The following is a 13,047-nucleotide window of genomic DNA, read 5'->3' as shown; positions in this document are numbered from 1 at the left end:
CTTTGAGGAAGGCATTTGCCTTGTGTACAGATGATGTAGGTCTGACTCCCAACATGGTTTCCTAAGTATCATCAAGAATGATATCTGTATCAGAGCAATAGTGCAGCTGTTTTTGTTGTTGTTGTTGTTTTTGGTTTTTGCCTTGCCTGCTGAAGACCTGGGTTCTATTCCCAGCATCCCGTAGGGCCCCCTGAGCTTGCCAGGAGTAACCCCTAAGAGCTCCCCAAAAGAATGATCCCTTTGCATGGAACCGAATCCAAGTGTAATCCCTGAGCACTACCAAGTGTGACCCCAAAATCACCATTCCCAGAACAAGACAAAATGTCAGAGGTCAGAAAAGTGTGGTGTGGATGAAGGTGCTTGATAAACAAAACTGTTATTTTATGGTCGGGAGCTCCTTCAACTCAGGACCGAGCTTTTGTGTTAAATCAGGTCCTTCCTTTATGATTTCTGCACCGGAATCACACCAGGCAGCATGAAGGATCAATTTCTCATGCTCACCAAGGACAAGTCATCCTGGACCTGGTCTCTCAAGGAACTGGAATTCTGGATTCGAGGAGGATTCTCTTACTTCCCAGAATTAGTTTCCTCCTGACCCCCTACTATTAACACAGGCGACTTCGTCCTAAGTCCAGTTGGTCCCCTTGCCAACCTGGTTTCCACCCAGGTTATTATTACTGATTTTCCTGGTAGTCCTGAGACAGGCTTAATGACATTGAAATTCAGAAACAGCAGGCACTTTTGGGGCACTGACACCTTTAATTAAATTCAATAGGCATTTATTGAGCACCTAAGGCGTGCAAAATACCCTTCCCTTTCTTTCACACATCCTTCAGTCCTGAACTATTTGATATGATATTTCATCTACTCAATTTGAAGGCAGGCAAAGGTAAGAAGAACATCCACATGAAAAAAACAAAAAAGGAAGCCCAAACAGTCGCGCCATTCTTCGCAACTCTAAGCGTCTAGTATTATTAATCGCAATCCCAACACGGGCTGCCTCCCAAAGCAGGCGATGAGGAGCGGCAGCAGCTGCAAGGCCCGCACGCACACTGGAGGAGCAGACTTCCAAAGAGAGGTGTGTGTGGGGGGGGGGGGGGAGGAAGAAAGGTCAGAGGCGGGAGGGAGGCGGCGCCGACCCGAGAGGGGGCGTGGCCTCGGAGAAACCCTCCCGCCCCCTGGCCCCGCCCCGCCGTCCCCGTCGCCGGCGCGGCGTAGGCGGTTACCATGGCGATGACGTCGGGTGGGCGTGGCCAGGGCGAGGAGGAGGAAGATGGCGGGAGGGCGGCTCTGACGGGGGAACTCGGCGGCGGCGGAGGAGGAGAGAGACGCGCCGCGCTGTGCTGTGCCGTGCAGAGGCGAGCCGAGCCGAGCCGAGCCGAGCCGCGCCGCGCCGGGGCCCATGTGGGGAGGAGCCGCCGCCGCCGCCGCCGCTAGTGACTGCCGGAACGGAGCAGCATGAAGTTCGCCGAGCACCTCTCGGCGCACATCACCCCCGAGTGGAGGAAGCAGTACATCCAGTATGAGGTGCGTCGCGGCCGCGGCTCCCGAGCGAGCCGGGCCGGCTGGGCTGAGCCGGAGCCGGAGTCGCTGTCGCTGTCGCTGCGGCGGGAGCGACTGCGACTGCGACTGCGACTGCGGCAGCTCGGCGATCGGCTTCCCCGCCGGGCCCCGCCGACCTTCCTTCCCCTCCCCCGCCGCGGCGCTCCGGGCTAACGGATGTGCGGGCGGCCGAGCCCGGCTGGCGGCGTCCCGACCCGCGGCCCTGGCCCTGAGCGGCTCCCACCCGCTCGCCCCGGAACCCGCCGCTGGCTGGCTGGCCCTGTGACTCCTTCCTTGCAAGCCCCGTCGGCACCTGCTTTCATGATGATGATGATGATTGTTATTTTTTTTTTTTTGCAGCACCCCCAAACTTGCCATGACCCCCACCTGGCCCAGGCTTTGGGATCCGCCAGAGCCGGGGGTGCACCGGTGTGACTCGTCCTTTTTATTTATTTTTTAAACCATGCAGGAAGTAAAGCACCCCAAAGTAATCACCCCTTAGGTGATCGATCAGCCCTTACGTGATCAGGATTTGGAAGGTCATGGGGAGGTGTGGGGGGAAGACCCGAACACGGGGTGCAGATCACCCCGAGCGTCCCTGAGTGTGAGCCCCGCTGGCTGTGGCGCTGTCTCCTGAAATAGGTGCTCGCTCCCTCGCTCTCTCTCGCTCTGGGGAGCGGAGTAGTTGTAAACAATATACTTTTGCTGGTGATGGGAATGTTGTGGGGGAGTGACCCTCCCGGTCTGTCCCCCTCACCCCAACCCCAGTCGTTTCTGGTGGGTATTTCGTTGCTCAAAAGCCTGGGGAAGTAGAGATAAGGAGCCCCGTTTCCATCTGCAATCAGCCTGCTGCAAGGCTGTTGGGGTTCTTCTACTTGAGGGTGCCTTTCTGTTGCTGGCAGGTCAGCTCCCCGATAGAGAAAGCAAAACTTATTATTATTATTATTATTATTATTATTATTATGATCATTATTTTAAATCTTTGACCTCCAGGAATTTCGCCCGGTTTTCTTCTTTCTTATACACACTGGAACAAAGAGTTTGAAATCAATATCAGCATGAAATAGCCTAGGCTGGAGTTGGGATGAATGGGGAACCTCCGACATCTCTTTGATTTCTGTTTGTTTAGTGTGTGTGTGTGTGTGTGTGTGTGTGTAAATCTTTGATTTCTGTTTGTTTACTGTGTGTGTGGTGTGTGCGCGCGCGTGGTGGAGTGGGGTCTTTGGGGCTATGGTTGTAAGTTTGTTTTTTTAAAAGCCATTGTGCTCATGGCAGCAGGCCTGGAAGTAGGGGAGGCAGGTGGTGTTAAACAGAGCCCCTCTCAAATACACGCATCTTGGAACATTGCAGGTTGGAATTTTGCTGAAAGGCCTAGAATTGATAGGTTTTCTTGTCACTTTATTTTAATTTTTCTGAGAGCAGTTTATGAGGGATGCAACCGAGAGGCTCGCTTTTCTGCCTGACCAGTTTTTTTCCTTTATTATTATTATTACTATTAATGTATTGTTTCTAGTACTCTTGGGTCAGTTTAAAGCCCTAGCGAGAGAGCCCAGAGACTTATTTCATTGAGGCCTGGGCTTTCAGCTCCCTGTTAGTCATTTTCAGCACCACTGCCAGTTCTTCAGACACCCAGGACCCCGCTGTTTGCTCTTCACTTACTCGGAACAAGCTTATGGGGAGGGGGGCGCAGGAATGGGGAGCTGGAGGTCTGGGGGGGGGGGTGGTGATTCCTTGTCCGCCTGTAGTCCAGGGCTCCGACCTGTGCCCTGTAGACTGGAGTGGGTATGGATTGTGTCTGTTGGAAGGGGAAGTGTTTGGATTCCAATTGGAAAATACATTTCGTTACCTCTGGATCTGTAGCTTGGCTTGGTTGGTCCTGGGCAACCCAAGGGAATTCTGCAATTCTGATTTCTCAGCCTGAGCCTCAGGCACAGGCTGTGGCTGTAGGTGGTCAGGGGAGAAAGACTGTTACTTTGCAGCAGATTGCCACAGCGTTCTCCTTTCAGGGCCAGTGAGACATTAAGACTGGGGGAAAAACACCCCACTTACTGTGAATAATTGAAATTGGATTTGTGAAGTCCATACTTTGTGACTCTGGCCCTGCTGGATCTTATTCATTGTTTGCTAGGCAAAAATTCAATCAGGGCCACTTTTCATTGTGAATTGGCGCCTTTAAAGAATTTTTTGAAGGCTAGGGTCTGTGAGTATGTAGTATATTGTTAAGAGCTGTTGCTATTCTAAAAAAAAAAAAAAAGATGAGGTATAAATAGTATTTTTTCTAGTACAAGCTTTAAAAAAAACTTTGGAGAAAAAGTGGAAATTACAAATGATGTTACAAATTACAAATTACAAACAATGAAACTGTTCCTAGAGAAAAAGAACCTTCTCTTGTGAGAACCGCCTTCAGTTGGTTTTTCAGCCTTACTGGTGACATTATTGTGTGCATTAACCTGTTTTTGTAGCCTAGGGTGATGTGCTTTTTACATTATTTTGCTATCTTAAATTTTATCTGATATATGCAGAATAATAGAAGCAAAACATTTTGTTTTACATCTCCCTCACATCTGCAGAATATAAAAAGCAGAACATTCATTTTTACACCTGTAATTATATGGATGATTATGTATACCTGGCCACACAGTAAGTGCTAGTTTTTGTGTAAGAAGCAGACAGACCCTGCAAACAATATTTTTCCCTTTCTAGGATGCACTCCTCTGTGCATAAAATAAAAATCTAAGGGCTAGAACTTTCCAAGGTCTTTTCTAGTTGATAATTCTTTTAAAAATATTTTTTACTCTTAATGATTTTTTTGTTCTTTGGATTAAAACCATTAAAGATAATGACCTGTCAGCCTCCTGAAAATGATTAGTTTCTACTTTAAAAATGAATTCGGAGCCTTCCCAGAGAGGGTCTTCATCGGCTGAATAATAAAACAAAGGAATCGAGAGCAACACTGAGAAACCATATAAGGCAAAGCTCTTTGATCCATTTGTGAGTAGTTATCTCAGAGAATAAGCATAAATGAGCAGAGATGATTTTCTGTTTTCAGTAACATATTTGAGTGTAATTTTGGGGGCATGTCAAATAGAACATCAGTAAGTCTTTAAAAAGAAACATTTGAAAAAATTAAGATCAGTTCTTATATTATTTTGGAGGTCTGTAATTAATTAATCAAAACTCAGTGAGACCAGTTTCAACCAGAGACTAGTATGACCTTGTTAATATTTTACAGAATATTAGCAAAAGCAGCAAATATATTTGGGGCCTTGGATTGTCTACTGTGTGTGTCGTGTGTATCCGTTACCCCCAACCCCCTTTTTGCTGCCTTGGTTTCTCAGGAGCCAGGGATTTTTTTTTATTTTTTTTTAATCCTCAGTGTCTGCTGTAGTTTTGTAAGCTTCTAAAATAATGAGATGTCTGCATTTTATGATCTTGGAGCCTAAAGAGAATTTAGGATGATTCACCTCCGTGTGTGCTTAGACACGGAAAAGGGCTCAGTGAGGCCAAGTCCCTTGTGTAGGAAAGTCCTGGATAGGGCTGGTGTCTTGAGCACAGATAGAGGTGGTAGTATTGGGATTTGGAGGGTCCTCATCCCTGGCCACAGTTGCAACCTCTCTGGTTTCTGCTTTTGGATGCTTCAACTGTAGTTGGCATCACAGGACTTGAGGTGTTAAGAGCACAGTTTTCTGTGGAGCCATCCAGCTCTGAAGTTTTGTCTGTGTTTGTGGCTGACTTGTGTTTGACATATGCAAAAGACAGACTGAGAAAGACCTCTGTAAATAGCATTCTTTCCACATAATAGTTGTCATTTCAGGAGCATTGAATAAAAATGGCAAGCTGATCTTTGGAAACCGGTTTTATGTCACTTAAAATAAATGACTTGTATGTTGTATCATTTGAAAATGGAGACATTGGAATGAACTGCACTGACCTTTATTTTCAGGTGTAAGGAAACATGTCCATAACATTGTGATTTTCACTTGTAGGGCTCTCCTAGGAGCAAGAAGACTTGTGTTGTAGGCCGCAATATCCCCCAAGGTATTATGTTGATTAGGGTTCACTTGTTAGGGTTCACTTGTCTTGCTGGAACTTGTTTGAAATTTCCAGTTTGGCCACCCGATGGGGCACAAACCACACTTTTTCTTTTAGGAGTTTCAACCAATGAAAGTGCAGCCCTACTAAATTTAAGATCATACTTGTAAATAAATGATTTGTGTTAGTGAAATGTCTTGACATTCACAAGGATTTTTTAAAACAAGTTGAAAGAATGTGGTTAAAGTTTGAATGTTACCACAGCTCTCTTATTATTTTTGCATAATGAACTGTGTGAGGGTCAGCATCATGGAAAGATTATACTTGTCCATCCATCGCTAAAGGTTGGTTTTGGATCAGCTGTTGGGAGAAGGCCCAGATCACAAGAACCTAGGAATCTTATTTGACCTGGGGTGACCATGGAAAATTAGTAATGGCTTCAAATTCAGTCCTAATCTGGAAACCATTTGGGAGACAAACTTGGACTGGCGATGGGTTTCGGGTATCTTTGAGACACAGCCCCAAAGGAGCTCAGGTTCCCATGGAGTAAGAGAAGATAGTACTAGAATTGTTAAGTGTATGCATTTGTATAGGTAAGACTAAGAAAAATAATCTTTTTTACTAATTAGTGATTGGATTGTTGTGGTGGCCTTGCTGGGGAGGAGAGGGAAGGAAGGATTGTTAATAGTGTTCTCACTTGTATACTCATGTTCAGCAGATCAGAGTTACTCTAATTTATTGGGCATAGTTAAATGAATTTATGGATGCTGTCTATTTTTTTCTCATTTTTGTAGAATGGACCTTACTTTTAAAGACCCCTGAAAAGCAAGGGCAGCAATGATGCAAGAAAGAGCAGAGCTGATAATTTGACTTCCAGAAGCAAATTGCAGATGAAATAATGATCTTTTTATTTTATTTTATTTTATTTTTTTTTGGTCACACCTGGCAGTGCTCAGAGATTACTCCTGGCTCTGTGCTCAGAAATTGTCCCTGACAGGCACAGGGGACCATACGGGATGCCAGGATTCGAATCACCATCCTTCTGCATGAAAGGCAAATGCCTTACCCCCATGCTATCTCTCTGGCTCCGAAATAATGATCTTTTAATACAATATGTTTGCCCCCACAAAATTCAAACTATTTAAGGCCTTTGAAATCAGGCTTTATAGTGTGGGATGAGCTTCCTCTATATATTTTTTTTTGTTTGTTTGTTTTGGGTCACACCTGGCAGTGCTCAGGGTTACTCCTGGCTCGACGTTCAGAAATAGCTCCTAGCAGGCAAACACTCTACTTCCATGCTATCTTTCCAGCCCTTCAAATATAATTTATTTTAAAACAATATTTAGCCTTTGTGAGTTTTATTGGTATGTAGCTATTATGCAGATTCTACAATTATTGAATTTTGAATTACTGTTGTGGCTCTTAAAAATTTCACAATTGGGGCCAGAGAGATAGCATGGAGGTAGGGCATTTGCCTTGCATGCAGAAGGACGGTGGTTCGAATCCCGACATCCCATATGGTCCTCGAGCCTGCCAGGAGCGATTTCTGAGCATAGAGCCAGGAGTAAGCCCTGAGAGGCGCTGGGTGTGACCCAAAAACCAAAAACCAAGAAAAACAAAAACAAAACAAACAAACAAAAAAGAATGAAAATAGCATATGGTCTTCCTATCCCACTTCCAAGTGTTTATCCAAAAAATGTGAGAACACTAATTCAGAGATATATGCACCCCCATATATGTCTCAGTTATTAGTCACAAGATTCAAAAATTGGCAGCAACCAGAGTGCCCAGTGACGATTGAATAAAGAAGCTGTGGCATTCGCACACACATATTCTATTGTGTATATACATACACATAGGCATTCAATAGAATATTACTCATTTACAACAGAGGTGAAATCCTGCCACTCACGACCGGAATTGTGTCATATTGCAAATGAGTAGACCTCTAGAGGGTATTATTGAGTGAAATAAGTCAAAAAGGCAAATACTATATGATTTCATTCATGTGGAAGACAAATTTAATGGGAATACAAACCAAAACAAAAGCTGGTAGATGATCAGAGAATAGTGATTCTCAGAAGAAAGGAGAAAAGAGGGGGATTAAGTCCAAGCTAGCTCAGGGGTGAAGGAGAGAAACTCCACCTTTGGTGATGGACTGATGTGTGTACAGATGGTGAATTATAGAACTGTAGGTCTGGAGTCACTAGAAACCAATGGCTCGCTCTTCAATAAATATAGCCTCTTCATTCTGTTTTCTACAACTGTTATTAATTGGTTAGATTAAACATTTTGATACAGACGGAAGGTGAAAAGAAATTTATCCTTATCTCAAAACTTATAAAGTATGAAATTGTAGATTGGTCTTGTTTATATTGAATGTGCATAATTAAAAAAAATTAAAAATATTGGTGGGTTTGGCCATACCTGGCTTTGTGCACAGGAATCACCTCTATTGTTATTCAGGAGATTGTATGTGGTGGCAAGGATTGAACGTTCACCCTGTTGGCCGAATGCAAGGCAAGAAGAGCTTTATCCACTATGCTATCTCTCTGGCCCACTTCAAACAGTCGTGTTTATATGCTTGTTTTGGGTCACACCTGTTGTACTCAGGAGTTACTTCTGGTTCTTCATCACTCCTGGTAGGCTCAGGGGACTTTGTGGGAATGCCAGGAATTGAACCCAGGTTGCTTGTGTACAAAGCAAGTGTCTTCCCTGCTGTGCTATCCCTCTGTCCCCCCCCCAACTTTAAATTTTTTTGATAGACGTTAATATCATAAACCACCTTAGTCAATAAAAATACTGTTATTTTGATCCAGGATGTGAGAGAGAGCGTCAGGAGACTGTTGGGGGTGGAAAGTCTACTTACAGCTAGTTTGTGCTTGCTCTTGAATGGACCTCCAGGTTGAGGGTGTCAGAATTTGCCAGAATTCTTGCCCACTTATATTTATACTTTCAGATCTTCCCTTTGCCCTTTCCCTAGTAAGTGCTTCTCAATTATTTTCTGTCATGCCCCTCTAGGAAGAAGAAAACATTTTTCTTGCCCCACCCCGCGCGACTGTAAATAATATCTTTATTAAAAAAACTTTATTAAGTAGAAATTAAAAAATGATCAAACTTAAACATCAAATCCAAAGTCAATGACAACAGAATTGATACCCAATACAATATACTAGACACAGAGAGGACCACTTATAATAGCAGCCTGGGGGGTAAAAGAGAGGAATATGGGATGTATGCTGGGAACGGGTGGGGAAGGACAACATTGGTGGTGGGAATGCCCCTAATTCAATATCACTATGTACTTAAAATATTACTGTGAAAGATATGTAATCCACTTCGATTAAAATAAAAAATGATAAAATAAAAAAATAAAAAACCTTTAACCTGCAAAACAAAAATATATAAAATAATTTGAGCTGATTTTTTTTTTTTTTTTTTTTTTTTTTTTTGGTTTTTGGGCCACACCTGGTGGTGCTCAGGGGTTACTCCTGGCTGTCTGCTCAGAAATAGCTCCTGGCAGGCACGGGGGACCATATGGGACACCGGGATTCGAACCAACCACCTTTGGTTCTGGATCGGCTGCTTGCAAGGCAAACACTGCTGGGCTATCTCTCCGGGCCCGATTTTTTTTTTTTTTGGGTCATACCTGGCAGTGCTCAGGGGTTACTTCTGGCTCTATGCTCAGAAATCACTCCTGGCAGGCTTGGGGTATGCTGGGATATGAACCATCGACCTTCTGCATGCAAGGCAAACACCTTACCTCCATGCTATCTCTCCAGCCCCTTGAGCTGATTTTTTAATCAGAGGTGATGTCTGGATTAATGGCTACAATGAGCACACTTTGCAATACATAGCTTTTTGAAGCAGGGTTTGAAGCAGGACACAGCAACTCTCAGCTCCAGAGACATACAGAGATAGAAACACAGGGCTTAGCTTGTTATGACAGTGTTTGCCGAGGTCAAACGCACCCCTCTTTACGGAGCCTCATATCCCTTGGGGGGCATGCCCCACTATTTGAGAAGCACTGCCCTAGTGAAGGCTAAAAGAAGCCAAGTAGACAAAGGCAAATGCCTTCTGAAAGGATTTTCATTCATTCAACAAATATTCATAGGGTTCTCTTGTTCAGGCAGGCTGATTGGTCATTGATTCTCTGCTCTTTCCTTACCTTAAACACAAAAAGAAGAGAAAAACCAGGCTAGTTTTGGTGAAACTAACATTACCTAACGTGGCAATTCTGCTCAATAATTAAAAAATAACTTATTTTGTTTGGGGATTTGGCTTAACTGGAGAGCCTTTTTATCTGTGAGGTCCTGCATTTTATTATGGTACAGCAGAAAACAAGCAAAACAACCTCAACTTTGGATACTTTAGACAGAATAGACAGATCAGTGGAATAGGCTTGAGTACTCAGAGAAGGTTCCTCAGACATATAACCACCTTGTTTTTGATAAAGGAGCAAAAAATCCTAAATGGAGCAGGGAAAGCCTATTCAACAAGTGGTGTTGGCACAACTGGTTAACCACTTGCAAAAAAGCGAACTCAGACCCCCAGCTAACACCATATACAAAGGTAAAATCCAAATGGATTAAAGACCTTGATATCAGAACTGAAACTATAAGGTATATAGAACAACATGTAGGTGAAACACTACAGGACATTGAGACTAAAGGCATCTTTAAGGAGGAGACAGCACTTTCCAAGCAAGTGGAAGCAGAGATAAACAGATGGGACTATATTAAGCTGAAAAGCTTCTGCATCTCAAAGGAAATAGCGCCCAGAATACAAAGGCCACCCACTGAGTGGGAGAAATTATTCACCCAATACACATCAGATAAAGGGCTAATATCCAAAATTTACAAGGTACTGACAGAACTATACAAGAAAAAAACAACTAACCCCATCAAAAAATGGGGAGAAGAAATGAACAGACACTTTGAAAAAGAAGAAAGGCAAATGGCCAAAAGGCACATGAAAAGATGTTCAACATCACTAATCGTCAGGGAGATGCAAATCAAAACTACTATGAGGTACCACCTCACGCCACTGAGATTGGCACACATCACAAGAAAGGAAAACAAGCAGTGCTGGCGGGGATGTGGAGAGAAAGGAACTCTTTTTCACTGCTGGTGGGAATGCCGTCTAGTACAACCTTTATGGAAAGCGATATGGAGATTCCTTCACAAACTGGAAATTGAGCTTCCATACGATCCAGCTATACCACTCCTAGGAATATACCCAAGAAACACAAAAATACAATACAAAAAACCCTTCCTTACTCCTATATTCATTGCAGCGCTATTTACAATAGCCAGACTCTGGAAACAACCAAGATGCCCTTCAACAGATGAGTGGCTGAAGAAACTGTGGTACATATACACAATGGAATACTATGCAGCCATCAGGAGAGATGAAGTCATGAAATTCTCCAATACATGGATGTACATGGAATCTATTATGCTGAGTGAAGTAAGTCAGAGGGAGAGAGAAAGACGCAGAATGGTTTCACTCATCTATGGGCTTTAAGAAAAATGAAGGACATTTTTAACAATATCTCAGAGACAAGAGAGATGAGGGCTGGTAGGTGCAGCTCAGGACATGCAGCTCATCACATAGAGTGATGAGTGCAGTTGCAGAGATGACTACACTGAAAACTATCATAAAATGTGAATGAATGAGGGAAGTAGAAAGCCTGTCTCGAGTACAGGTGTAGGGGGGTGGGGAGGAGGGAGATCTGGGAAATTGGTGGTGGGAATGTTACACCGGTGAAGGGGGGGTGCTCTTTACATGACTGTAATCATACAACTATAATCATGTTTGTAATCACGGTGTTTAAATAAAGATAAAAAATAAAAAAAAAAAACAAAAAAAAAAAAAAAAAAAAAAAAAAAAACCCAAAATGGATTATTTTAATTATAGTTTTGGGCACTGTAAAATATTGGCTTCTTACTTTGGTGAGCCACAAAAAATAAAGATACTTCATGAAAACAAACTATTGAGAATTCATAGAAAAAGTGTGAATAAGGCTTCACTGTAGACAAATCATCTGACATGGAATTAGACATTCTCTGATATTGTGGAATCATCCTTCTGACAAGCTTGTAACTCATTCAACAAATACATACTGAGTTCTTGACACGTGCCAGAAGCTCTTTTAGACTTGGGGATAGGGCAGAATGGAAAATTCTTTCCTGTAGTGTAATAGGAACAATGTTCTTTTTTTTTTTTTTTTTGGTTTTTGGTTTTTGGGCCACACCCGGTAACGCTCAGGGGTTACTCCTGGCTATGTGCTCAGAAGTTGCTCCTGGCTCGGGGGACCATATGGGACACCGGGGGATCGAACCGCAGTTCGTCCTAGGCTAGCGCAGGCAAGGCAGGCACCTTACCTTTAGCGCCACCGCCCGGCCCCGGAACAATGTTCTTATAACCAATACATAAACTAGCTCCACCAAACCTGTAGTATCTTTTGTCACTTCCCCGCCCCCCATTGGGGGTAGGCCATAACAAGGAATGCTTAAAGTTTACTCCTGATTCTGTGCTGGGAGATAATTTCTAGTGGTGTCAGAGAACCATATGCAGTGCTGGAGGTTGAACCGGGGTCAGCCCTTGGCATGGTGCATGCCTTACCTGCTATCTTAACTCTCCAGCCCCTCCCTCAGTATTTTGTGTGCATGTATTTATGCATATTTCGTTTCACTTTTTAGTCAGCCTAGTGTTTTCAGATTTTTAAATGTAGGAGAAAGGAAAGATTATGAATTAAGGACACTTCTTTTGTTTTGGGGGCTTGCTCGGCTGTGCTTGGGAAGCCAGTGATGTGGATTGAATTGGACCTGGTACTTGCGTGCATGTGCTCCCATGAGATGTTTTTCTGACCTAAACTTAAAAAATATCAAGCATTTTAAAAAATAGTTTGGTTCTAGGAGGAAGATTTGTGATATTTATTTCTGTCATTCATTAGGTATATTTCTAGAGACAATGAGAAGACCCTTAAATCTTAAATCACTTACTTTTGTGGAATTTGCTTCTATATGGATGGATATGGAGAGTATTTTGTTGAGTGAAATGAGTCAGAGGGAGAGGAATAGACACAGAATGATCACACTCATTTGTGGGTTACTAAAAAAAGATAGTATGGTAATAATATTCAAACAATAGAGATGAGGTTCAGGAGGATTAGCCAGGGTAGGAAGCTTGTCACATAGAGCAGGGGATGATCACTCTGGACAAGAACTGGGTGCTAAAAGGAGGGAAAGTGATAGACATGATATTCTTTCAGTATCAATATTGTAATTTATGGGGGTTGTGGGGAAGAGTGGGAGAGGAGAGGGAAATCTGCCATGAGGGCAGGAGGGAAACTGGGAACATGGTGGTGGGAAATGTGCACTGGTAAAGAGTGAAAACATTTTAGGACTGAAACAATTATGAACAACTTTGTAACAGTGAAAGAAAACCCAACTGTATTTTGAATAACTT

At 43.3% G+C, this 13,047-nt stretch overlaps 1 protein-coding gene across 1 annotated transcript in view; it reads left to right on the top strand.

The window, feature by feature from the left end:
• The first annotated feature begins 1,264 nt into the window (after positions 1-1,264).
• Positions 1,265-13,047, top strand: part of XPR1 (xenotropic and polytropic retrovirus receptor 1) — a 169,049-nt gene continuing 157,266 nt past the window's right edge. Inside the window, exon 1 of the mRNA XM_049776466.1 lies at positions 1,265-1,527. Within this exon, the coding sequence (XP_049632423.1) occupies positions 1,459-1,527 (69 nt within the window). The 5' untranslated portion in view covers positions 1,265-1,458. The remainder of the gene's footprint in view (positions 1,528-13,047) is intronic.

This window comes from Suncus etruscus, chromosome 7, assembly GCF_024139225.1.
Source record: "Suncus etruscus isolate mSunEtr1 chromosome 7, mSunEtr1.pri.cur, whole genome shotgun sequence".
NCBI lineage: Eukaryota > Metazoa > Chordata > Mammalia > Eulipotyphla > Soricidae > Suncus > Suncus etruscus.
Note: the sequence above shows the minus strand (reverse complement) of the source record. Positions and strands in the feature narration are given on the sequence as shown.